Here is a 25,286-nt window from a genome sequence, read left to right on the forward strand (position 1 = left end):
TTATTTTAAGAAAAAAGCCCACAAACCATGGGGGTTTTCATGAAGGTTGGGTATATTGTGTATCAAGTGTTCAGTCATATCTTCATTGCAAAGCTCCATAATCTCTAAATTGATAAATCCTTTCCCAAAAGCAAAATTGGTATATCCTCAGCTCGATCCGTTGTAATATAATCTTGTCATGAATTTCGAATTCTTTCAAGGACAGATTTATTTATAATTTTTAATTTCTTTCAACGTCTCTGTTTTACGTGCAAAGACGTGAAATGTATCTCACTAATCATTGGATTATTTGCAGTAGATGCAGTAAAAACAAAAGACGTCTTATACTGAACAGTCTTAGCTAAACAAATCAATTTTCAAAACGAATTGATCACCGCGGTGCATAGAAATACAGAGAAAATAAGCCGTTGACTTTCACCCGTACAAAAAATCAGTCATATTTTACTGGCAAAGATTAGACCTTCCGTGGCTAGTTGATCCAAGCTGTCGACTGAAGGCTGGACACGCGCAACTCTAGCAATCGCCTTGTTTTCTTCAGGAGTGCCACTCTCTAAAAATGCACCAATTACTTTTCCATCTTTGATCCAATAGGATCCAAACTTGTGAGTGGGAGACGTTGGGTTGTTGTCACCAAAGAGCACAGAGTCGCCCACATTGTCGCCGTAGAACTGCCATGACAGGTCGAATGCACGGGAATAGAAATACGGGAGGTAGTCATATTCGTCAATTGATTTTCCTTGCTCATCAGCGAAAATTGACTGCATAATAACATGTGAGTTTGGACTAGGTTAAAAACTCTTGAGTTGCTTTGTTAATAAAAAAAAAGGCATGATTATGAACATACGAAAATACAACATACCTTTACAGCTTGTTCAGCAGATTTACGAGAGTGGTCAACGTGTTCGACTCTTCTGATGTCATTATACAGTTTCATGGGGAAAGTAGCAACATCACCCACAGCATATACACCGAGAGCACTCGTTTTGAAGAAACCATCAGTCTACAGACAAAAGGTTAGACTATGTTCAAACTAAAGTCTCAGTTTCAACGATACAATACAATACAAAATGCTGGTGAAGATCATTATAAGCTCGGTAAGAGGCGATCTTTCATCAGTTCTGTTCTAGAAACCGGAGCTATGCTGCACTTTAAGTTTCCTACTACGCGTGGAGAGGATAAAACTTTTTATGGGCTGTTTTCTCATGAAGGGAATTTCAATACTATTGTGAATATTTTGTTGGTTATTAAAATTATTACAGAATTTTCAAAACAGGGGGAAATATTTCTTTCCAGATTGTTGCAATCCTAAATATCTATGCTATTTATTAAACGACTAATGTCTAACTAAAGTGGTTGTTTTATCCGCTTAAAAATAAAATATAATAAAATCAAAGCTCAATAACAATATTTTAAAAAAATACCACTAATTATATAGAAGTTTAATATTTAATTAGATTTATATTAACATTGAATGCGTGCAAAAAGACAGTGGTATATATAATGAATATGTTCCAAGAAAAACTCATTCTCACAAAATTTTATGGTCTGAAACCTTCTTGGTGCTGCTTGTTACATATAGTGTTCCATTAAACCCACAAATCTCTAAAGAAGCCTTAATAAAACATCCATTTCAAAGATAAACTAATCAAGTAAGAAAGCATATCAAAACGCTGGCAAGAAAGTAAGGTTCCTTTACTGAGAAAATGAAAGTTTGGAACTTCTCACCTTAATTCCACCTTTTTCCTCCTCAACCTGGCCCTTGAATAAGGACGTAAGTGGCCTTCCACCTACGCCAACAACAACAATATCAGCATCCAGCACCCTGCCATCCTTAAGTTTTACATCTGTAACCTGAAAGATGAGGAAAGAATTTACAGTCTCTTGATATTTGAAATTTAGTCGAGATCACTGGTCCCGCGATGGTGGAGTTTTATACTCGAGAGAATTTACCTCCCCAGTTTCATTGGTGCCAAACCCCACAGCAACTGTGCCCTTGATGATATTGACTCCCTTGTTAGCATAGTAATCTTCATAAAAAGCAGCTATACCAGCAGTGAATAACCTAGGCACTGTAAAATCATGTTTTAGAGTCAGTGGCAGCTGATCGTATATGTATTTAGTTGGATGCCTTCATGCCAACAATTATTCAAACTACTTAAAAAACGGAACCAAAAGCAAAGTAAACTTACTACACCAAGGTTCTGGATAAACCATAGTGACATCAATATTATTGATTCTCAGAGCAGCGCTTAGCTCAAGACCTATGTATCCTCCGCCAACAATCACCGCCTTTCCATTTTTCTTTTCTTTGATTGCTTCAACAAGTTTATCAGCATCATCAATTTCTCTCAGATACAAAATGTTTTTGGCATCAGCCCCTTGCACGCCAAAGTCAGTCAAGCGAAGAACCTGAATGAAAGGAACTTAAAAAGTCTGAACCGCGGCCAATGACATGAAATCAGACCAAAAAGATTATCCACGAGAATAATTCTCAAGGAAAGATGCCTAACAGTTGATCCAGTTGCTATAACAAGAGTTTGATACTTGAAAATATCACCAAGAGCACTGATGAGCGTATTTGATGCAAGATCTGCTTTGGTTATCTCTGTGCTAAGAATCAAAGATATCCCTGACAAGATTCAGAGAGACGCTTGTGTGAATGGTTATGGTGCATAAGTTGACAAATGATGTACAGTATTACTGTAAAGAAATGTGATACAGAAGAAGGTATCACCTTTCTCAGTGTACCATTCAGGAAGGAGCCTCTCCCCTCCACTTCCAACACAGACGTGAAAACCTGGAAGTCTAGCGGTTCCTGAAGGAAAAAAAAGCTGAATAAAATCAGCTATATATCTGATGAGACTGCAGATACTTGGATTGGAAGAAAGGGAAAGCTTGGTCGTGTGAACATCAAACCACTAAGAAACGTGAAAAATAACGATTGTTGTTTATCATGAAAGACATCACTAGATTTTAATTATGAGAATCGTGTATTGGAGAAGTAACATACTGTTGAAGTTCAATTCTTTAGTGCACAGGAGTGACGTGACAATATTCTTACTCATGGTATCACATTTGTATATGTCTATAAGGGCATAGTCTCGTCCCAGTACGTGAGCTAAAGAGCAACCAGGTAGATTTTGATACCTGGTGCTTGGTTATTGACAGGAAAACTGAACATAAATCAACCTACCCTCAGGAAATAGGTATGCCTTGCTAAGTGCTGGACGTTCATAAGGAGCCACCTGAAACAATCATTTATTATGTGTTTTGATGTTCAGTATAAGGAAACAAATTAGGAGCCACCTGAAACAATCATTTAGTACATGCTTTGACACTCAGTACAAAGAACAACTCATTTTCGTACACGGCAGTGTTCAAAATATTTCAATGTACATAAAAATCATACAGAAAAACTTTAGGCAAGAGTAAATGAGAAGCGCATTTCAACATTGGCCAATAAAGCATTGCTTGAATCAAAATCCAAAAGTAAGTTAGAAATCTTTCCCATTGCCAAGAATCTGGTAACAAATAAAATTCTTGAAGTTTACTGCTGCTGAGTTTATCATCACAGGCAGACAAAGAGAAGATAAAAATCTTGTACGGTCAACTTACATAGAAATCAATCTAAACATGTGAAAATAAAAAAGGAGTATGATGTTCAAACAGTTAAGAAGGATGTCAGAAACAAAAAATTACAGAACTGGGAAACAGCATCCAGGATATACAAAAGTAAACTTTTTACTATTTAAATAAATGGTGGAAAATGAAAAAACCAAGTAAAAACCTAACACATATCTTATCTACCAAGTTCAACATTTGGCAGTATAGCCAATTTTGTCACACCATGTTCAAGATCATCGAGGGATAACCAGCAAGTCCCAGCTCATATAATTAAACTCATACCTCCTCTTTGGAAATGATAGCCAATTCACCTGGTTGCACACCCTGCTTGGCGAATTCCCTGGCAGCATATCCCTGAAAGCATGAAGAAAGTTCAATCCGTCGGATCTTTACAAACACGACCAATATACTCTATTATAAAAATACACAATTTTTACGCCTAGTTAGATTGGTGTGGTGGCATTTTAATTGGTGCAATCAAAAATAAAACGTCAGTACACAACGATTGTAGTCATTAACTTCTTTAAGCCAAGCGAAGTAATTATAGACCACCACAATTCTCTACAAGCAAAAACTTCTCCCTTGAGTATAAAACCGCGACATCAAGCCGGGGAAATTTAGGGAAAATGGAGTGCATTCTGAAGTATTTAAAAAAAATGATCCATTAGTCAATTTACTTAAATGTCCTTTATTTTAAGTCTAAATATATCATTAAATTTGATTACATATATACATTTACTTTAAACACGTAATTCATTCTCATCAGTCGACTCAACCTAAATCCTCTCCGTCGACCCCTTTTTCATTTCCTTTCCGACTACAATTGTCAGCACAAATCGACGCAATGACCAATAATAATCTGATAATATTAACGTTTATTTCGATTTATTTTTTATTTTCATTGGTCGATCGACTGACTGAAGAAAAAAATTTCTCAAACGTGAGTCGACCAAGCTTAGATCGACCATCTATCCACTCTTGGATCTACCCAAGACCCAACAATGATCGACCAAAACTAAACAATGGTCGACCATTGCTTTGGTCAAAAGCAATTGGTCGACCATTGCTTTGGTCTTTGGTCGACCAATTGGTCGATCTTTGACCAAAGCAATGGTCGACCAATTGCTTTGGTCTTTGGCTTTGACCAAAGCTTTGGTCGACCATCAATGGTCGACCATTGTTGATGGTCGACACTGTTGATTGTTGGGTCTACCCATCATAATCGATTAAATTGGTTTTTGGTCGATATATCTCGATTTGTGGAAAAAGACTCGTAAATTTTAATTGGGGGAAGATGTGTGTCGACGGAGGAGAAAAAGAAAGGAAGAATTAATTAAATTAAAGAGTTTAATTGCAGTTAACGTAATAATCAGAAGTCAACTCCTTGTTTCTTAAAAAGCAGATATCACACTCCTACTTTTTTAACTGACCCCGTCAGCAGCAACCAAGAAAACAAAAAAGCCTCTGCAGGTAAATATTTATATAAATTCCAGTAAATCTACTGACAAAACAGTTGATGGAATTACAGTAAAAGAATTGCTTCCTCTTTCCAATTGAATTCTTCTGAAAAAAAAAAAGAATTAACAAAAAATCTCATGCCCACGTGTTAAACATTTACACACGATACATCATCAATAAAGCTAAGCTACGGGAAAAAATATGTATACAAGGAATGAACGCTCACAGCTGAAACACCACCGCCGAGGATCACGTACTTGAACGACTTCTCGGCCATAGAATCGAATCAAAATTCAACTGATCGGACGGTCGTCTGTACTCTGTATGATAAAAAAGTCACAGGAGCTGGACTGCTGGAGTAGATTCACCGTTTGCGGTTGGTGAGGCCCGAGATAACGAAAAACATTATTCAGATCGGATGAAATGGACGATTGTGATTTGACGATAGACACGCTGTTGAAATCAATTATGTGGATACACGTGTCGTCTTACTGGGCCCCGAAACTGCCAAAATTAATCTTTAAATTTGGGCTTTTGGAAACAAATCCAAATCAAGGATTTTGGGCTTAGTGAAGGCCTCAGTTTCTTAATAACGGTTCGGAGTATTTCTATTTATTTTACATTCTGTTTTATATATAATATGAAATAAAATATATAAATAATATTTGTCTCAGAGAATCTGAAATCGGAAAAATTTGTTAAATAATTTCGGTCAACTTTTTTAAAAATAAAATGACTTCCTCAAGTATATTTAAAATACACTTGAGGAGGTCATTTTCTTAAAAAAAGAGTTGACCGAGGTTAAAAAAAATACCCCTATCGGTCATATGCATTTTGTTTCTTGGCTCTGCTTATTATAAACTAATTATACTTTTTTCAATAAAAATTAAATATGTGTTTACTCAGAGTTAAACATATGTTTGTTGGAAATAAAAACATGTTTTGTTTTGAATAAATAGTTTTAAAAAAGCAACGTTTTTTTACTGCAGATATTAAAGTGTGCATTGACAAGTGCTATTTTATTATGTGTTACTAATAATCAAGCACACACGTTACGTGTATACACTAATAATGCCTTTTTTGGTAAAATAGACGAATGAATATGATTAAAGTTCCTAGCATTAGCAAATTAGGGAAAAAATGAGAATAAAAGAAATAGAGACCGTATGGAATGGAAGTTGAGGAATTTTGAAGTCGAGGAGAAATTACAAATGTTAGTGGGGTAAAATTTGAAATATTATATAATTTTGACATTTTTGTCCATAAATTGTTATTTAACAATAATTATTTTCAGTATTATTTATGGAATTAGATATTGTTGTAATCAAGTCAGATCAAAAAATAGTTTAGATGACATGTTAAACTTTGTTATATAGTAAAGAGATATTCACTTTTTCAAATTAAATAAAATAAATTTATGATACATTTCAAAGTTAATATAATGGATGTATATTATAAATGTTAAACTATGAATATAATTAATTAAATCTTATAATTAGTAATATGTGCACGGTCATGATATCCATGAGACGTGTCACATTTATACAAAAAAATGATGAATTAGCTAACAAAAATAATAAGAGTAGGTTTTTTGTGAGACGGTCTCACGAATATTTATCTGTGAGACGGGTCAACCATACTGATATTTACAATAAAAAGTAATACTTTGAGCATAAAAAATTAATATTTTTTTATATATGACCCAAATAAGATATATGTCTCACAAAATACGATCCGTGAGACCGTCTCGCACAAGTTTTTGTCAAATAATAAAAATATGATATCATGAAATAGAAATGATGAAACATTTGTTAAAATAGTTAAAGGGTGGAAAGAGTTATTAGTTGGTACGAGTGGGGGTTTACATTCCCTATATTATGGGATTTATAAAAATGCGCATTCCCATTGGAATAGTCATTAAATTATAGGGATTGTCATTCCTTTTAACAATATTAATAGTTATTTTAAATTAAACGTGATTATAATAATGACCACGAATAATCAAATATAATAATAATAAATATACCAACAATAATAATGATAATAACTATCAGTACTTTACCTAAAGCAAGAATTAATTATCGCCTTCTGGAAAACACTTTTTTCTTACATAACTTTGACATCTTAACATTAATTTTTAAGAAAAATATTTTTTTTAAAAAAAACACTTTTCAAAATTTTTTATTTAAAACACACTCTTAATTTAGGCCTAAAAATACTAACAAACTATTTTATATAGTCGATAACGGCTGAACAAGGGTTTTACACCTTCATTAAAGTGAATTATTATATAGATAGAAGGAAATATTCACGTTCGAAGATCACTGGAAATACTTTTCAATTTTTTTTATTTAAAACACACTCTTAATTTATGTTTAAAAATACTAACAAACTATTTTATACGGTCGATAACGGCTGAACAAAGTTTTATACCTTTATTAAAGTGAATTATTATATAAATAGAAGTTTATATATATATATATATAACCACTTAGAGAAACTATATTTGATAAGTTTAATGGATGTCGAAATTTACTCTTAACATTCTCCCTCGATATTTAATAATTAAGATGTAAAAATTAAATTATATGTTTACTCGAAAACTTCTCACGTCATCTTATCGCTATCTTATTATCCTGACGTGAAAACAAAAATTAAATTAAATTCAAAATTTGAAAATAACTTATAGATCAAATAAATATACATATAAAATACATTTGCTTCGTGTACTAATATAATACAACAACGAAGCCTCTTGTTCTATCAATAAATGTTGTGCATGTGCAAACGGAAAGAGCCACGAAACACGCACTAATATCGTTTTCAATGCGTTTATGTCACTCACCCAGATATTTTATAATTGGATATATCCAGTTGTTTGAACCACAATTAATTTAATAATTAATAAATTTATAAATACGTGAATTGGGTCCAGCCAACTTCTCAATTGTTGGTGAGTTGGTTTCTTGTTCTGTAATCTTTAATCACATTATTATTATTATTTCTCATTTTTTCATATTACACCAATCCCTGAACTACTAATAAAACAAATATTTTGGATTCGTCGTTGTTTTACGAAAATGGTTAATTTGATTTGCTATTGAAGACTCTTTTAATACTTTATAGAGTAGGTCTCTTGTGAGATGGTCTCACGAATTTTTATCGGTGAGACGGTGTTTGACCCTATCGATATTCACAATAAAAAGTAATACTCTTATCATAAAAAGTAATATTTTTTCATGGATGATCCAAATAAGAGATCCGTCTTACAAAATACGATCCATGAGACCATCTCCACAAGTTTTTGTCTGCTTTATAAACAATTTTAAATAATCAATCTTTCTCTAAGCGAGGCAAGGGTGTCGCATTTCAAATTGGAAAAGTAATATTTTTAAAATTGGATGGTATATGTACTTTGAATTTTAATTTGAATGCGACATTTCAAATTAATAAATATTATGTTTATAGTTATTGATTTTCAAAAATAAAAATATGATAAGTTGCTACTCTATCCTAATCTAAAGTTGGACATTTATACATATAATAATAAAATATTAATTTTATAATTTATAATAAAATTGGCGAAGATTAAACTCAGCCGCAGCTAGCTAGGGTGGGGATGTCCATGCATGATCCATAATAATGAACAGTGAATATATGGGGTGAGTAGTGAGTACCATTATTAAGACCTAATAATAAACCTACCTTCTTCATTCACAATCCATTATATAGATCTACCAACGCAACCCGTGAATCAATCGACAATCAAGATCGGCCGCGCCACCTCCCGCGGCCACTCTCGGGATCAATCGTGCATCATACCACTACTTTGTCCAGGAAAATGTGTTCCGATTTTTTTTTGGAGATAGATCAGGGGAGAAAGATTTCCAAGGAAAGGAAAGTGGTGACTTACGAGGAGTGCCAGAAGAATCACGCGGCGAGAATCGGCAAGTACGCCGTGGACGGCTGCTGCGAGTTCATGCCGACGGGAGGAGAAGGGAGCGGCTCGGCTTACAGGTGCGCTGCATGCGGCTGTCACCGGAATTTTCACAAGAAGGTGGTGCACGATGTGGGGATAAACTACGATTCTTGGTCCAAATCCTCTACTCCCAAATGACGGTATTCATATATATGCGATTTGTATCACGTGACCTGATTAAATTTTTTTTTTCCCTTTTGATTTTTATTGCTTTGTGGGTTTTATTGGAAATTATAAATTTAGGATTTTCATTGTATTTTGACCTTTTCTGTAATTTAATTTTTTTCGAGTTACCAAAGTTTCCTTGTTGAAATCGATCTCCTTGGAGAAGCTTTCCAGATAGTGTCGGATCGATTGATTTAATTTCCTGTGTGTATTGATTTTCTAAGTACTAATTACATACAAATAATTAAGTTTGTAAATAAAATACACTTCACTATAATACATAATCATTGTGCATTGTTTTCGAAAAAATAAATTTAGAAAAAAAAAACTTGTAGTAGAAAAATAATGAACAAATTTAAATAGACATAGTACTTTTTATAATAAGCAAAAGTATTTGTTTTCTACAAACATGGAAAACTATAATTCGTATTTGTGAATTGAGACAATAATCAATCATTAAAAATGTTATTGAATTCAAACAAGCTTGAATTGAGGGACCAAAATGATTTGGCCAAAAAAAATTAAACAAATTGATTTTTTCTTTCCAAAAAACAAATTGTTATTAATACAATTAAATTCTTAAATTGACATAAACATTTGACTATCTTTATTTTTCACGATTTTATTTTACAGCACCTAAAATTTTCCTTGCAACAAAAAACATGAAAAAAAAAAATTTGTCAACATTGGTATATTTTGGCAAAAAATATTATTCGTTACAAACCAGATAATATTTTTTTTTCAAATGGAGATAATAGAGTATTATATGAGAAGGATATATGTGAATGTGTCGATGAACAAAACTATAACCAATCTGTATTTTTCTTCTTGATTCTCCTTCTCCTTTACTATTTTGCTTCAAATATTATGTTTAATCCCACTGTTCTCTAGATAAAGCTTTGATAAACTAATATATATGCCTCAGTTTTTATGTATATTTTTCATCATATAATATATATATATCACGTGAATTAGAGTGGAATAAGATCATTATTGTGCTTTTAAGGCTTATTTCTCAGTAAAAGACATATTAACACGAATCAAATCATAGAATAATACAATAAAAAAAACCGTTTATTGTTTGGTTAGTGGTCGATTGATGACTTACTATATTTCGGGAAATGATAGCTTTGTTTCTGTACAATCTTATATATAAACTAACTTGTATATATTTTTTTTTTTTTAGTCATATTTCATTGGAGCATGGATATAACATTGGATACATTAACAATGTATGTCGCTATGCTAGCAATTTTTCGTCGCACGTCGTTATTTCCCAACATCACGTGAACATTCCAGTAAAAAAAATTAGAATATAAAGTTGTTAAAATGATAAATAACATGACAAAAATATAAAACGTGTAAGTTATATGACTAAAAATGTAATTTGTTATCATATTTTGGAGTCATATTTTACATACTCAAATTTAAAGTATGTATTTTAAAAGTTTAAGATAATTCTATTAGTCGTTTTTTGACGCGATTTGGTACGTAATACAATAGTATTAATTATTAAAATTAAATAAAAATTACATTTTATTTTACACGACAATTTCCCAAAAAAACTTCGGATGTCTGTCTCCAAAACACACACACACTCTCTCTATATATATATATATAACAAACAAAGGTCCAAATTTTTACTTTATAAGATGCTTGCAAGTTGTAAATTTTAATAAGATATAAATAATTTTTCCCCTTGGAACTGACTTTCGATCGACTAGTGGTCCTCATCGGCCCACAGTTATAGCTTTGAATTTTTCCAACATTTACATTAATAGTTTACCTGAGGGTGATCATGGTACAATTTTACGATTTTTTTAAAAAAATTTAAATCGAATTATCATATACGATCGGTTATATTTTAAAACAATAATTGCAGTTTTGCATGTAAAATTAATCTTATGATTTTAAGCGATTTTAGGCGGTTGTTGTCGGTTTACGATTTTTTAATGAAATATATTAGACCATATATTCTAATTTATTTGAAAAAAACAAAAATATAGTGTCTTCAAATATAAAATATAATTCAAATCATACAAAGATCAACTAAATAAAATAATAATCAAGATTCAAAACTAAGTTAATAATTTAACAACACGACACACTCACAACAAAAATGACATTTAAATTATTATTTTTTTACTTTCAAACTTCAAACAAAATATGTAATAAAAGAAATACATACTCTAATAAAAGACTAATATGAAAAACAATTAAGAAAAAAATAAGTTTTATTCGTAGGAGTAATAATTTTGAAGATAATTCAGATATAATGAACAACGACCTCTTTAATTGAATATGTTGTTTACTAATAATTATAAACCAAAGCCAAAGATTATGGTAAACGGTTTAGACTGCAGTTTGGTGCGGTTCTTGCAAAAAAATTAATTGAACCGTGTATGCGGTGCGATTTATGATTACTATTTTTAATCGTGATTTTTATAAAATATTAAAAAAAAAACAGTGCAATGCAATTCGGTTCAAGTGGTTAATAAAAAAATTTGATCACCCCTAAGTTTACCAAATATTTTGTACTTCGTTTACAATCTAATAATCCTAAAATACCCTTTTTATTCTTTTTCCCATATAAAAAAAAATCACTATAACTTAATGAAAGAAGATTCGCTTTTCAAAATGATCTCTTTTAATAAATAATTGATAATAGCAATAAATCTATATGAATACAAATAAAAAAATGTATAATATTAATAATCATGAGAATTTCGATTCAAATAATAATATTTACCACCACCATCATTATTGATAATCACCATTATTATTTTATAGGTATTATTTACATGAGACCTTTTGAAAGAATGCCTCGAAATATTATAACATTGAATCTTACCAGTATTTTATGCGTATAATTCAGTTCATATGTCAAAATCATTATTTATATATTTTTTATAAAATGTGTATGACATCATTATTTAATTCATCGTCTTACATTTAATTTGTATACATAAAAGAAATACTAAACAATCATAATTAGGTTAAAACACTGTCTGAGATTGCCCGTACAAATACTACTTAAAAGTAATCCGTCATGACCCATGGCTTAAAATCTATTTAATACTGAAATTTTAAGTTAGACGAGATATATAATTTGAGACCTAATTAATTATAATTAGCTGGCGGTACACCTTGTGGGTTCGGGTTCCAATTAAATGGATCCACTCCACCTGCTGTTCGTTGGACCAGGGTTTGTTTCAACCTACCCGTGCAGGCACTGCCTGCACGGGCAATGAACGGCCCGGATCACTCCACATGAGTGATCCGGGCCCACCTCCCTGTAAAAAAAAAAAAAAAATTGGCTCGAAAAAATCCGAGCCGTTGGATCGACTCTTACAGGCAGTGCCCGCAGGGATAGGGTCGACCGAACCTTGGATCAGTCCACGTTGCGACTTGCCCGTCACTGTTCCAATTATTTTTCATCTAAGTCTGTTAATAGCTAATTTACGTAAGCTGTCACGTTATCTCCTAGCTAGCTTAGCTAGGCATTCATTCATCTCATTCAATTTCTATGTGCGTTTGAAAATGCTATCTACGGTTTGGAAAAAAATTTACCAAAGACGGTTTCACGGGTCATATTTTATCAGACAAATTTCTTATTTGGGTCATCGATGAAAAATTATTATTTTTTATGTTAAGAGTATTACTTTTTATTGTGAATATCGGTAGGATTAACCCGTATCACAGATAAAAATTCGTGAGACCGTATGACGAGAAATCTACTCCTATGTTTATGGGCAATGATTCGATCAGTTAATTGAGATGTTTACTCTAGTTTAGTAACACAATCAAGTATCAAATATTTTATATCTTTTATTTTCATCCACTCTCGTAAATTCTATTGTAGTTTTTATCCATTTAATCGAGTTGTAATTTACAGTTATTTTTTATTTTTTTTAATTCTCTAATCAAAATATGGTTATTGATTTTGAAAACTTTTCAGGGTGATTTTTTTTGAGGTATATTTATCATTTTTTTTTTTGAAATTCTATATCATTGAATTTTGTCCCTCGACTGTATTTATGGCTTCGGCCTTGTTTGAACTCAACCGATAAGATCATATTGCATTGTCATCTGCAACTCCAACGATATAGTGTACGTGTAGTGGTAGTTCTTGTTTTCTTCGTTTGATATAATCCTTAGTTTGTGATATGTCATTTGTCTATCTTCAGGTAATACTCAGTGTATTTGTAACACATACTTTTTTATCCTTTTTAATGAAATCTTTCGTTTAAAAAAAAAAAGAAGACGTAGCTGGACTAGACAGTTGGTTTGGCACAATTGGGGGATGTCCCGCACCTATAATTTTTTTGTACAGAAAGGAGGGAGATGGTCTTGGAAACCTCTGTTGTGTAGAAGTTATGTCACCCCAAAACACCGATTTGTACTACGGTTATTGGCACACAAAAAGCTTCTCACCCGCGACAAATTGACATTTGTGACTGATACAAGTTGTTTTCTTTGCAATGCTGCAGACGAGTCTGTTCTTCATCTTTTTTCAGGTGTAATGTCACGAAGAGCACATGGAACAAGATTCGGGAATGGCTTGGAATGAAGAAAACCATGGCAACTCCCACGGCAATTCTGCATGCGTTTCATAACGTCTACAGGGAAAATTCAATACTTACGAGAATGAGACTTGCAGGGCTTGCGGCTACTATATATCATGTCTGAAATTTACAGAATCGAGTCATTTTTGAGAATGAAAAACCGAATGTTGATGAAACTATCAAGAATATTCAGATTCATATTTTTCGTTATATTCCTAGTTTAAGTTATGTTATTGATGTACTAGTGTAATTTGTTAATCCGAGCAAGGGTCGTTTTTATCTCTTAGAGATGTCCATTATACTTGTAAAATGTACTTTTTATCTTTTAATGAATGTTAAATTCGTTTAAAAAAAAATATGCAAATATAAAGAATTGGTAATTTAGCTCAAATTTTATTGAAATATTTAACCAGTGTTCTATAACTCAAATACATAAATCACAGTTGATATCCTACTTTGAAAATTGAAGAGATAAATCCAAGGAAAATTATAATTGTTTGTAATTTATTTGACACCAAAATCTCATGTTTGAGACGAGACATTCGATTTGAGAGTCAATTATAACAAATTTTTCGTCTGCTATAAAAAGAGCTTCATTTTTCAAATATTAAAATTTCTTTCGAATAACTCCGTTTTTAGTCATGATCAGTTATATGTAACTGTATCTAGAGATACAAATTTTAATGATAATTTTTTTTACATGTGATTGTGACAACAAACGGAAAAATTCTACAACAAACGCTCTATTCAAATAAGTTTTTCAAAAGTTATAAATTAGTTTCTGTCATAATTGTACGATCTATAATCAATTTATTTTATTTTTATTTTTATTATTTTTTTTCAAATATTCATATTCATTAATATTGATAATTAATTATATGAAACAACATATATTATGTCGCTTTATGCGCACGCGTTGCATGTGTTATTGTTATTTTTAATTTGATTAAATAATATTAAACATTTAACACAAAATTAATTACATTTTAGAAAAGTTGTTCGATTTAAAAGAAAAATTTTATTTAAATTTTTTTCTATATAAAATATGGAGTAACTTGAGAAAGTTTAAAAATAAAATGACATAAATTTTTTTAGTAAAGTAAGAAATATAATTATAGAATTGAATATTTTAATGTCTCTGATATAGATATATCTTACCAATGAAGGCTAGTTGAACAAATAAAAAAGAAATAAAAATTAAGACGTTTTGCAATCTATCCGATACCGATGTCCGAGACGAGGTATTATTTTTTCCATTATAACAATAAATTCACCTAAAGAAAGAGTGTCGTTTTACCAAACACGAGTGAAAAATTCTAATTGCATTTCTTATTTTAAAGAGTGTCGTTTTACCGAGCTGCGCTGCTCTCGCGCCGTCAACTCCGCTCTCATGTCTCCACTTCACCTCCTCCCACTCGACGCTTTGAAGTAAACTGTATGTTGTTTATTCAATTAATCATCTACTGCAATTTTATTCGTTACGCGGTCGCTGAATTTTCCTTTTTTGGCCATGTCATTGTTAGGGTTTTGTACAATCATTGCATTTTTAGTTGTTCTGGACGAATGATCGTGTTTCATTAGCTGTTTGAAGTCAACAATAATTTTTTTTAAAAAAATCTCGTTTACTATTACGTTTTAGGTAATTTATATTGACAATAGCAGGCTTCAGCCGGGGAAACTCTGCTAACGCGGAATGGCGGAATCTTCGAGGTGAAACATGAAAAGAAGCACTTTACATGTTTTTTTTTACCGTTTCTGAAATATATCATAATTCAGAAATTGATCAAGTCTTCTAAATAAGCAAAAAAATAATTTTCTTTCTAAATGAATTTCAGGGAAGATAAGAGTGACATGCTTCGGATATTAGTGGCCACGGATTGTCATCTTGGTTATATGGAGAAGGATGAAATCCGGAGGCATGATTCCTTTCAGGCATTTGAGGAAATTTGCTCAATCGCTGAGCAAAAAGAGGTTTATATATTCTAATTTAACAGTGTTCTCACATTTTTCTATACAGCTAGTACTAAAACATAATCAAACTTTATAGGAGGCATTCCCTTGTGCCCAGATGGTTCTGTAGCAATGCTTGATACTTGTGTTGATATTATTTGTCAGTTCTTCAAATATTCTTTTTCCAAATCCATCATGCAAGAGTTTCAAAATCCTGAAAGCCATCACCTGTTACAATTTTTTCTTTTTTCTTTTTTCTTTTTGGCCCATTTTCTTCTTCTTCTCTCCAATACTCGTGCTTGTAGTTTACAAACTTTTATTTACATATGCATCAATTGAGATTTCTTATTTATTTTTTTAGGTAGATCTCATACTTCTTGGCGGTGATCTTTTTCATGAGAACAAGCCTTCACGGTCTACCTTAGTGAAAGCCATTGAAATCCTCCGTCGTCACTGTCTCAATGATCGTCCTGTTCAGTTTCAAGTCGTCAGTGACCAGACTGTGAATTTCGCAAATTCGTAATCTTCTACACGTTTCATTCAATTTTCTACAAGCAAAAGTTTGGACTTTTTGTTTTCCACCTTTTTTTACTAAGATCGATGCCATGCATTTTCAGGTTCAAGACTTCAATGGTACCATTATTTGCATCTCTTTGTCTACGAAGCTTAATCTATAATTAAACGAGCTTAATCTATAATTAACAACCTTAAAAAAATCGAATTTGATAGAAATACTTGTAGACTTGGGTCACACTAACACCAATTTTGAAAGTATCTGTTAATTAATAATCTTGTAGACTTTGTCCACACTGTCATATTTCAAACATGTTACTTTAATTGTTCTAGGTGATGTCATCACTCAATTTGTATTTTTGCTATATTCTCTATATGTAGCTTCGGCCATGTAAACTATGAAGATCCTCATTTCAATGTTGGATTGCCCGTTTTCAGCATTCATGGAAATCACGATGATCCTGCTGGAGTGGTATGGATTCTATGGTAAACTCATTGCATGTTTCTCTCTTCAAAATCATGTTTTATGGATGCATAATATAGCAAATTTCTCGATTAAGTTCTTTGAATCTGAAATCCTGACCTCTGAGTCAGAACAAATATTGTAACTGGAACAGAAAAGTTTCAGTCGAATTAATGATATTTTTGGACCTTTTTTCGTGCCAACGAGGATATATTATCCGACATAGTTTCTTTTCATTAAGAAATTTTTATCTGATTCTATCCACATCTATCATTCTCTGAATTTCATTCTTGACTTTACTGTGACCATATTGAATATTGACGTGGTGTAATTTTTGCATCTGAACTCTGATGATGATATTGGTGAAAATTTTCTGATCCACATGAGTTTATTTTCCTTATCTCTCTTTTATACACTTTTTATGCTGCAATATGAGAAAATTCTGCTATATCTCAGACATTTTTTTTGGGCATCCTTGTCTGCTATTGTCTCCAGGACAATCTTTCTGCTGTTGATATTCTTTCGGCATGTAATCTTGTGAACTATTTTGGAAAAATGGTTCTCGAAGGTTCTGGTGTTGGGCAGATCACTCTTTGTCCTATTCTTATGAGAAAGGTATGGGCCACAATACCTTGTGTGAAAACTGGTTCGGTTGCATTTGCATCTATTAAATTTCTGTCCTATGGCTTCTATGTCATGAATTTTAGGGTTCAACATCTGTAGCTCTTTATGGCCTAGGGAATATCAGAGATGAACGACTTAATCGAATGTTTCAGGTATCTTTTCTATGATTCTATGTATTTTCAGTCAGTGTCTTAACTGCAACTAGGTTCTCTAACTATGATTCTTTTATGTGCATTAGACACCTCATGCTGTGCAATGGATGAGACCTGAAGCTCAAGAAGGTTGTCAGGTTTCGGACTGGTTCAGCATGCTTGTACTTCATCAAAATAGGTACCAGTGGATGTTTATGTTTTATTGGAACTGATGTGGAACAATTTGAATTGACTCAAACATGTAATCGGGCTATAATATATCGAGTTTAATATTTCAGTAGTTTGTTAAGTAATAACTTCTGGATTTTGCTTTCAGAGTGAAAGCAAATCCTAAAAATGCTATAAACGAGCACTTTCTGCCTCGATTTTTGGACTTTATTGTATGGGGACATGAGCATGAATGCCTCGTTGATCCTCAGGTTCTGAACTCTTAAGGCATTTTTATTGGTTTTACCTGTTGTTACTTGGTTAAAGAATCCGATTGAGTGTGTTTTTTATGACAGGAAGTCCCGGGCATGGGTTTCCACATTACTCAACCTGGTTCATCTGTAGCAACTTCGCTCATTGACGGTGAATCAAAACCAAAGCATGTCCTTCTTCTAGAGGTTAAGGTAGTTATTGACCTCAGTTTTTTCTTCACATTAAATATTTTTGCATGTGCTTGCTTTTATATTCCCTACTTTTGTTTTTTATTTTTTCAGTTTTTATTTTGTAAATTTGATTTCATTACCAGGGGAATCAATATCGACCAACCAAGATACCTCTCAATTCAGTGAGGCCTTTTGAATATACAGAGGTAGAGACATTTTTATGTGTTCCACAAGTGGATGAATTTCCATTGAGGTACTCAATTATTAACATACAGGTAGTATTAAAGGATGAACCCGATATTGATGCGAACGATCAGAATTCTATCCTAGAATATTTGGATAACGTGGTAAGGGCTTCACATTTGTCCATGATCTTTTTATCCTATCAGATAAACACAATCAAACAAGTTACCTCTTCTGCATTTGTTGCATTGTTGGTTCGTGATACCATGCTACCTTTTTCATTGAGGCCTTTTTATTCTTTTGAGATTGTTTTATTTCTGAAGGTCAGGAATCTGATCGATAAATCTAGTCAAAAGGCTATCAACAAAGCAGAGCTCAAGCTTCCTTTAGTTAGAGTGAAGGTGAAATATTGTATTCTTTTTGGATATTTTTGGCCTTTTCCGCATGGTCCATCCTTTCCTAATTGTTGGTCTAGACAACATATGTATTTTTACAAACCTTTCTTGTGATTGTGTAGGTAGACTACTCTGGGTTCATGACGATAAACCCACAAAGATTTGGTCAAAAATATGTCGGGAAGGTGTGTATAACATTTAGCCAACCCACCAGACACCCAAAATGTTCCATGAATGATGAATTGTATGGCTTTTCTACGATATATAGGTTGCAAATCCTCAAGATATCCTTATATTTTCCAAAGCATCAAGAAGAGGTCGAGCTGAAGGTAAATGATATGTCTCATTAAACTCTTTGATGTTTTCATTTTTATTCAGCTGCAAGGCTGTTTTCTAGTTTCCTTATGGAAAATTTGTTCTCATATTGCAGCATAACATTTACTAATTCCTAAAGAAAGATTGTTTCTCATAAAAACACCTCTAATGAAAATTAGATCATTCAATTTGCTCAAAGCTCTTTGTTTTTTTATCCCCTTGAATTGAGCTTGATAGATTGCCAAGGTTCATTGCTTTGACCATTGGCCTATGAGAAGTGTCACTACACGAATTAAGCATGTTTGTCAATATGTTATACTCAATCTTTAGATTAATTTCAATTATTAAGGTGAAAAGTAGATTCATATTGTTCATCCGCTTCGATAACACAAAAAACCACCAATTGTGACCACTTCCAATGATCCCTTCCGTTCGGTCGATATGCTGCTTGTATGTGCCACAAATCGGCTGTTGAAGCTAACATAGAATTCTCTATTGAAGTTATATAAAAGACATGACTTGTTTTGGTGATTGATGACATGATTGATTGGTTGGAAGGGAGATAAGTGGAATTGGATGAATAAAGAGATTCAGAAAAAAATTTCAGTGAATAGACGAGCTCTGATATCATGTAGAGTGTAGAAATCTGATACTTAAATTGTGTTTTGAAAAATTTAGACACTTCAGTTATATGGACATTTATCATGTAAAAAAAGTAGCAAAATATACTAACCAAATATACAACTCAACCCGGTTTCCATTTTTAAATTAATTTTGACAAGAGCTGGAAAATCTAGTTTTTCCTTTTGATTTATACCCGCCTTGTTCTTTTTAACTATTTTGATAAATGGTAACTATGTAATGCTGCGCCCTAGATAAAATTGATGATTCTGAACGGCTTCGACCAGAAGAGCTGAATCAACAGAACATTGAAGCTTTAGTTGCCGAGAGTAATCTGGTAATAGATTGAATCTTATCCCTTCTTTTTCTTTTTTTATACTTTCGAATCAAATCCTCATTGGATCCAGAACATTGAAACCAAACTTGATCCAATGATTACTGTCAAAAGTTTTTATACTTGAAAAGGGTTTTTTAAAAATTAAGATTAAGAATATGGCTCGGCTCCAACACCATTTGTGTTGTTTATTTTCATTCGCTCCCATTTAATACATGACAGTAAATATATTACTCTTGGTGTTTATGTTATGTGCTTTTTTGGTCTTTTATTTGGACCCACTTTCACCATATAATTTTTCAGAAAATGGAGATACTCCCTGTCAGTGACTTGGACGTTGCATTACACAATTTTGTCAACAAAGATGATAAAATGGCCTTTTATTCCTGTTTGCAATATAACCTTGAAGAAACTCGCGTAAGTGCTGTATCTTTATTCTCAATTTGTCTGGTGACATTCCTGCTTGTTGTGTAGCAGTACAATTATTATCATTTCCATCAATTTTGGTTGTTTGGTTAATAGTTGTTTTAATCACAACAATTAACCAATGATGTAAAATTTTGCCTTTGACAGAATAGGATTGCCGGGGATTCGGATATTCAAAAGTTTGAAGAGGAGGACATAATTGTCAAAGTTGGAGAATGTTTAGAGGCAAGAATATTATTTACTTATCCCCTTGCATTTTTCTTGTCAGCTCTTGGTTCCAGCAATTCTTATAACCATGTCCTTGAATTTGTATCCCTATCTGAAAATGTGCGCAAGCACATATGTAATACAATCAAAACCCACATGATAGAGCATAGGCCGGTAAACTCTTGTTTAGAGTATAATACAGGTTCTTTTATTTTTCCACACACTACTCTCCCCCCATTGTGCTATTACAAATGTTTTGACACCTTTCGAATTGTAATTATTCTCTAGTTGAACTGGGTCCTTCTCATTTGGACACAATTATTTGCAGGAACGTGTAAAAGAAAGAGCCTCAAAAACAGAAGGCCAACAACAGTTCACATTTAGCGGCCAATCGTCTGAGGTATGCTTATATCCTATTGCCTAGTGCGAAATAAGATATATAAGATGTAGGCTTGGCTATCTATTTATTTTTTGTTACTTGGTCGATTCCATCAGAACATTACAAACACAAAGAGTAATGTAGGACATGAAGCTTCCTTCAGCGATGACGAGGATGCCATTCTATTTGCTGGCACAAAGTCTGCCGGGAAAGGAAAGAAAGATCTGTCACAAACTTTTAGGACCTCTCACGACTCATCAGAAGCTGGTAAAACTATTGCCAGAGGAAGGGGAAGAGGTAGAGGTAGAGGCAGGGCTTCCAGTACATTAAAGCAAACAACATTAGACGCAGCCCTGAGTTTACGTCCTTCACGAAGGTCAGTTTTATGTCCTAGAGTCTAGAGGCTGCCTTTTGATTTGTTCTGTTTTAATTATGAAAATGCTTTCAACTTTTCATTTCTGTGAGGAATTTCTACATGATATTTATTTCCCTAGATCTGCATCAACTGTTACATCAGCTTCAGTTCAGAGTTTGGCTGATGATGAGGACATCGTGGACTCAGATTCAAATGACGAAACTGAGAAATTTGACTCAAAAGATATTGATGGTAGTTCGGTATGGACAAACTGTCAAGTTATTTCTCTAACTGTAAGTTTTTGTTTTTCCTTTTTGTTTGATTCTGGGTCATAATTTGTATGTTTGAAGAATGATGCTCTACCTCTCCAAGGCAAGGGAAGAAAAAGAGCTGCTTCAAGGGGAAGGGGTAGAGGATCTACCGCAGCCTCTAAGAGGGGAAGAAAATCAGATAGCTCTTCTGCTTCTCTTCAAAGATTGCTTACTAGTAGAGAAGAAGAAGAAGAAGACGACGACGACGAAATAGTGAAGAAACTTAGTACACCTCAACCTCGGGTAATTGATATATACTACTTTGAATGGAACACTCGTGTTTCTCGATTTCTTTGCTCATGTTTCTGTACTATGGTTTACAAGTCGAAAAAATGGAAACTAGAGCTATTCCAAGTATGACATGCCCGCGATCCTCTACCCTCTTAGATATGTGTATTTATTATAGATCTCACAAGTGCAATCGAATCTCTAGATCTTAATTTGATTACTTTTGCTTGACAAAAGGATTAGTCCCCAAACACCCAAGGATCAGTGTTGTCTCGTCAATAAGGAACTCAAACAAATATGTGTAATTAGCTTTGATTGTTAATTAACTAAGATTGTGCTTGAATTGATAAATTTCATTTGGAGGGAGGATAGATTTGATTTGGGAAAATATTTTTAGGATGAATTTCAAATGAGACTTATTTCACTATTGAAATTGCACGAGTTTGATATGGAGTTTACTTTGAATTTCACTTTATATTTTATTCATCAAAACAAGAAAAGAAATTTGAAATTCATCATTTCAAATCCATCGAAGCACAACTTGAGAAAGAGTTCAACTGGTGATGACTCGAAAGAAACAAGTGCGCTAAATCTTTGGTTTTTGGGAAACCTGGCACCCCGAAATGGAATCCCACGAGTCATTTCTTGGAGTTTAACCCCAGTGTGATTGACTCTGTCCTGATTTTTTCCAACATGTATATGTGGATCATATAGAAAATTATAAACTTTAACCTCCGGAGTTTTATATTATTGCTGTAACTTTTTAAATTTTTTTTTCTTTGTGTAGGTGACAAGAAACTACGGCGCTTTAAGAAGGTAGCTAACCTCCCTGAAATATCCCAGAGGGACGCAACGACATGAATCCATGTGAGTCGAGAATCATTACAATGAGCTGGCGTAGCTTTAACGTGATATTGGTGTAAATGATCGTGGTTCAAAATTCAAATGGCACTCTTTTCTCTATGTCTATTGCAACAATTACTGTTTTGTGTATTACTTGGAATTTTTTTGGAGGTTATCGCTACTCTTTTTTGTATGATGACCAAAGCATGACTCGCTGGTTCTGTTACCTCATTACTTTATATAGTTTAATTTATATACGTAAGATGTGAGGATTGTGACAGTCGTTGCCTGAGTTAGTATCTCCATTTCCCGCGACGGAATTTGACATTAATGTATTAGATTTAAAAATAAATTCGAAGGATCCCATATTGTACGATTAAATTTTAAAACAATTTTATATTTTCATCCAAACAATTTATGAGGTAAAAAATGTTAAAGGTTATATTTGGATGTATGAATTTGGAGTTAAGAGTTTAATGTTTATAATAACAAATCTATTATTTTGTTTAGATAATTTTATTTCAAATATTGATTAAATATTTTTTGAGTTGTTGCAATGAATTATAAATTTATATTTTTATAGAGATATTTTAGATTATATTTTTGAATATTTTTTAAAATTTAAATTATCTCATTCGAACACAACCCATATTTGGGTATAGGTGTGTACGTGCACTATTTAAACCATATTTAATTTACGCAAAAGGGCCGTATATTCAACTTGGGTGGGCAAAATATATCCGAATTGAACCCGCATATATTATTAACCTGCAGTTTGTACGACGCCCTCTTTCAGGTCTGAGTGGTGGTTAATCGCGTCGGTCGCTGGAGGCAAACGGTGGACACCCCGTACCTTTGGAATAGCTCTATATCAGGTAGACATCAACAGCTATAATCATTAAAGATTAATTATTTTAGCATGAATTATGACGTTCGAGGTTGATGCTGCGTTTAAATTGCTGTTTTTCGTTGTATTTCAAAAAGGAATTTAGTTTTTTTTTTTTAGTAATATAGGGTTGAATTGAGTATGAACAAGTTTTCTTCAGATTTTAGAAGATTTAAACCTACGTAAATTTTCAAGTCCCAAATAGCGGCCGGTAGTCCAACCCTAGAAAAGTTTCGTATTTCGTTTGTAATTTACCTGAGCGAAAAGTAGTTCTCAAGTACCGTGGGCGTGCGAAAATGGATATCTAACCATGTAGTACACCTATTCATTCTTTCAACAGAATTTTTGATTTTTTTTGTTAATGGTTCTGGCAGAGGAAATCATGCCGAAGGTTAAGACGAACAGGGTGAAGTACCCAGAGGGTTGGGAGTTGATTGAACCTACTCTACGCGAACTGCAGGCAAAAATGAGAGAAGGTTTTTTTATACCAATCTTACTCGAGTTTTTCCCTTTACAGATTCGTTGTTTCCCCATTTTGTATGCGTTGCATGTCGCAGGTGGTTTTTTTTCCTGGAAACTTATAGTGCTTTCATTTCCTTTTCGTATCATCTTTTCTTCTTCAGCGGAGAATGATCCACATGATGGTAAAAGAAAATGTGAAGCCTTGTGGCCTATATTTAAAATTGCCCACCAGAAGAGTCGATACATATTTGACCTTTATATCAGGAGGAAAGAAATTTCCAAGGAATTGTATGAGTTCTGCTTGGATCAAGGATATGCTGATCGTAATCTAATTGCAAAGTGGAAAAAGGTTAGCTGATCAAGTCTGAATTTTCTGTAATCTTCCTCGAAATTTCCTCAAATTTATACATGTCTTGGCCGTCGTCATGTGCTCAAAATATGCTGTAGATCTATTTTTGCACACTGAACTTTACAATGGTCCCAAACACCACATTTGTAGGCGTGTGGAACCTACTCTAGATTGACACTGTTGAATAATCAGCTTAAATTCCTGACATTTTCAAAGGCGTAACTCTTGTGTTTTCAGTTTTTATGTTAATAATAGCCCTTGAATGAACTATATCTGCTTTCCCATACTGCATTACTCATTGTTGCTGTGTAAATTGCAGCCGGGCTATGAAAGGCTTTGCTGTTTGAAGTGTATCCAACCCCGTGATCATAACTTTCAAACTACGTGTGTCTGCCGAGTCCCAAAGCATTTACGAGAGGAGAAGGTTATAGAATGCGCGCATTGTGGCTGTAGGGGTTGTGCAAGTGGAGATTAAAGCCGATGGATAAAACCAAACTGCATTTAAGCTGTAATGCTGTTAAGCTAATGTGAGAGGGTTGGGAGTGTTTATCTCTGGTATTTAGGATTGTGTTTTGTGTACTTTTTGTTATGCGCATCTGATTATTAAAAACTTTCAAGACCTGAATTGACTTTCGCCTACATTGCTATTGCACTCTGATCAACACGGGATTTCACTTCGAGAGAGCTGCAACAGTTTCACCTTCTTCCTTGGTGGAAAAATCGTTATCTACAGAAAAGTCTTCTAAATGTGGCTTTCATAATTTTTCAATACAATAAGTAAAGATATATGACACTTGGTTTTGCTTTTGCACACTGAAATTTATCATCTCAGTAGCAGCAGCAGAAAACCAACGCAACCTACACAACGCTATTTCCTGCTTGCCAATCTATTTAGTAGTTTCCTTAAGC

General features: G+C 33.1%; 3 protein-coding genes across 6 annotated transcripts; 2 read left to right on the plus strand and 1 right to left on the minus strand.

Moving 5' to 3' along the window:
• Positions 1-304: 304 nt before the first annotated feature.
• LOC142540156 (monodehydroascorbate reductase) lies at positions 305-5,494 on the minus strand. The gene is made up of 10 exons (XM_075646109.1): positions 5,309-5,494; positions 3,907-3,978; positions 3,194-3,245; positions 2,735-2,815; positions 2,511-2,629; positions 2,190-2,409; positions 1,951-2,069; positions 1,726-1,851; positions 860-1,000; positions 305-758 (listed from the first exon to the last, which is right to left on the minus strand). Exons 1-10 carry the CDS (start codon positions 5,357-5,359, stop codon positions 435-437), a joined length of 1,305 nt encoding a protein of 434 aa, XP_075502224.1. The 5' UTR covers positions 5,360-5,494; the 3' UTR covers positions 305-434.
• A 9,648-nt stretch (positions 5,495-15,142) lies between these two features.
• Positions 15,143-22,937, plus strand: LOC142540157 (double-strand break repair protein MRE11). 4 transcript variants are annotated; one of them, XM_075646110.1, is made up of 23 exons: positions 15,143-15,226; positions 15,431-15,501; positions 15,627-15,762; positions 16,103-16,260; positions 16,636-16,726; positions 17,213-17,332; positions 17,425-17,493; positions 17,580-17,671; positions 17,810-17,912; positions 17,997-18,104; positions 18,227-18,289; positions 18,359-18,430; positions 18,590-18,667; positions 18,784-18,846; positions 18,930-18,990; positions 19,852-19,934; positions 20,235-20,348; positions 20,505-20,582; positions 20,893-20,964; positions 21,060-21,319; positions 21,438-21,558; positions 21,649-21,852; positions 22,625-22,937. In XM_075646110.1, the coding sequence occupies exons 2-23, from the start codon at positions 15,485-15,487 to the stop codon at positions 22,655-22,657; spliced, it is 2,196 nt and encodes a 731-aa protein (XP_075502225.1). In that variant the 5' UTR covers positions 15,143-15,226; positions 15,431-15,484; the 3' UTR covers positions 22,658-22,937. The 4 variants fall into 4 exon arrangements, with proteins under 4 accessions (XP_075502225.1, XP_075502227.1, XP_075502229.1 ...); XM_075646112.1 differs by lacking the exon at positions 16,103-16,260; XM_075646114.1 differs by lacking the exons at positions 21,438-21,558; positions 21,649-21,852; positions 22,625-22,937 and having other exon boundaries at positions 21,088-21,310.
• Positions 22,938-23,399: 462 nt separating this feature from the next.
• Positions 23,400-25,002, plus strand: LOC142540159 (protein BUD31 homolog 2). The gene is made up of 4 exons (XM_075646118.1): positions 23,400-23,555; positions 23,941-24,042; positions 24,190-24,377; positions 24,697-25,002. Exons 2-4 carry the CDS (start codon positions 23,949-23,951, stop codon positions 24,850-24,852), a joined length of 438 nt encoding a protein of 145 aa, XP_075502233.1. The 5' UTR covers positions 23,400-23,555; positions 23,941-23,948; the 3' UTR covers positions 24,853-25,002.
• Positions 25,003-25,286: the final 284 nt, after the last annotated feature.

Source organism: Primulina tabacum, chromosome 3 (genome assembly GCF_025594145.1).
Source record: "Primulina tabacum isolate GXHZ01 chromosome 3, ASM2559414v2, whole genome shotgun sequence".
NCBI classification, from domain to species: Eukaryota; Viridiplantae; Streptophyta; class Magnoliopsida; order Lamiales; family Gesneriaceae; genus Primulina; species Primulina tabacum.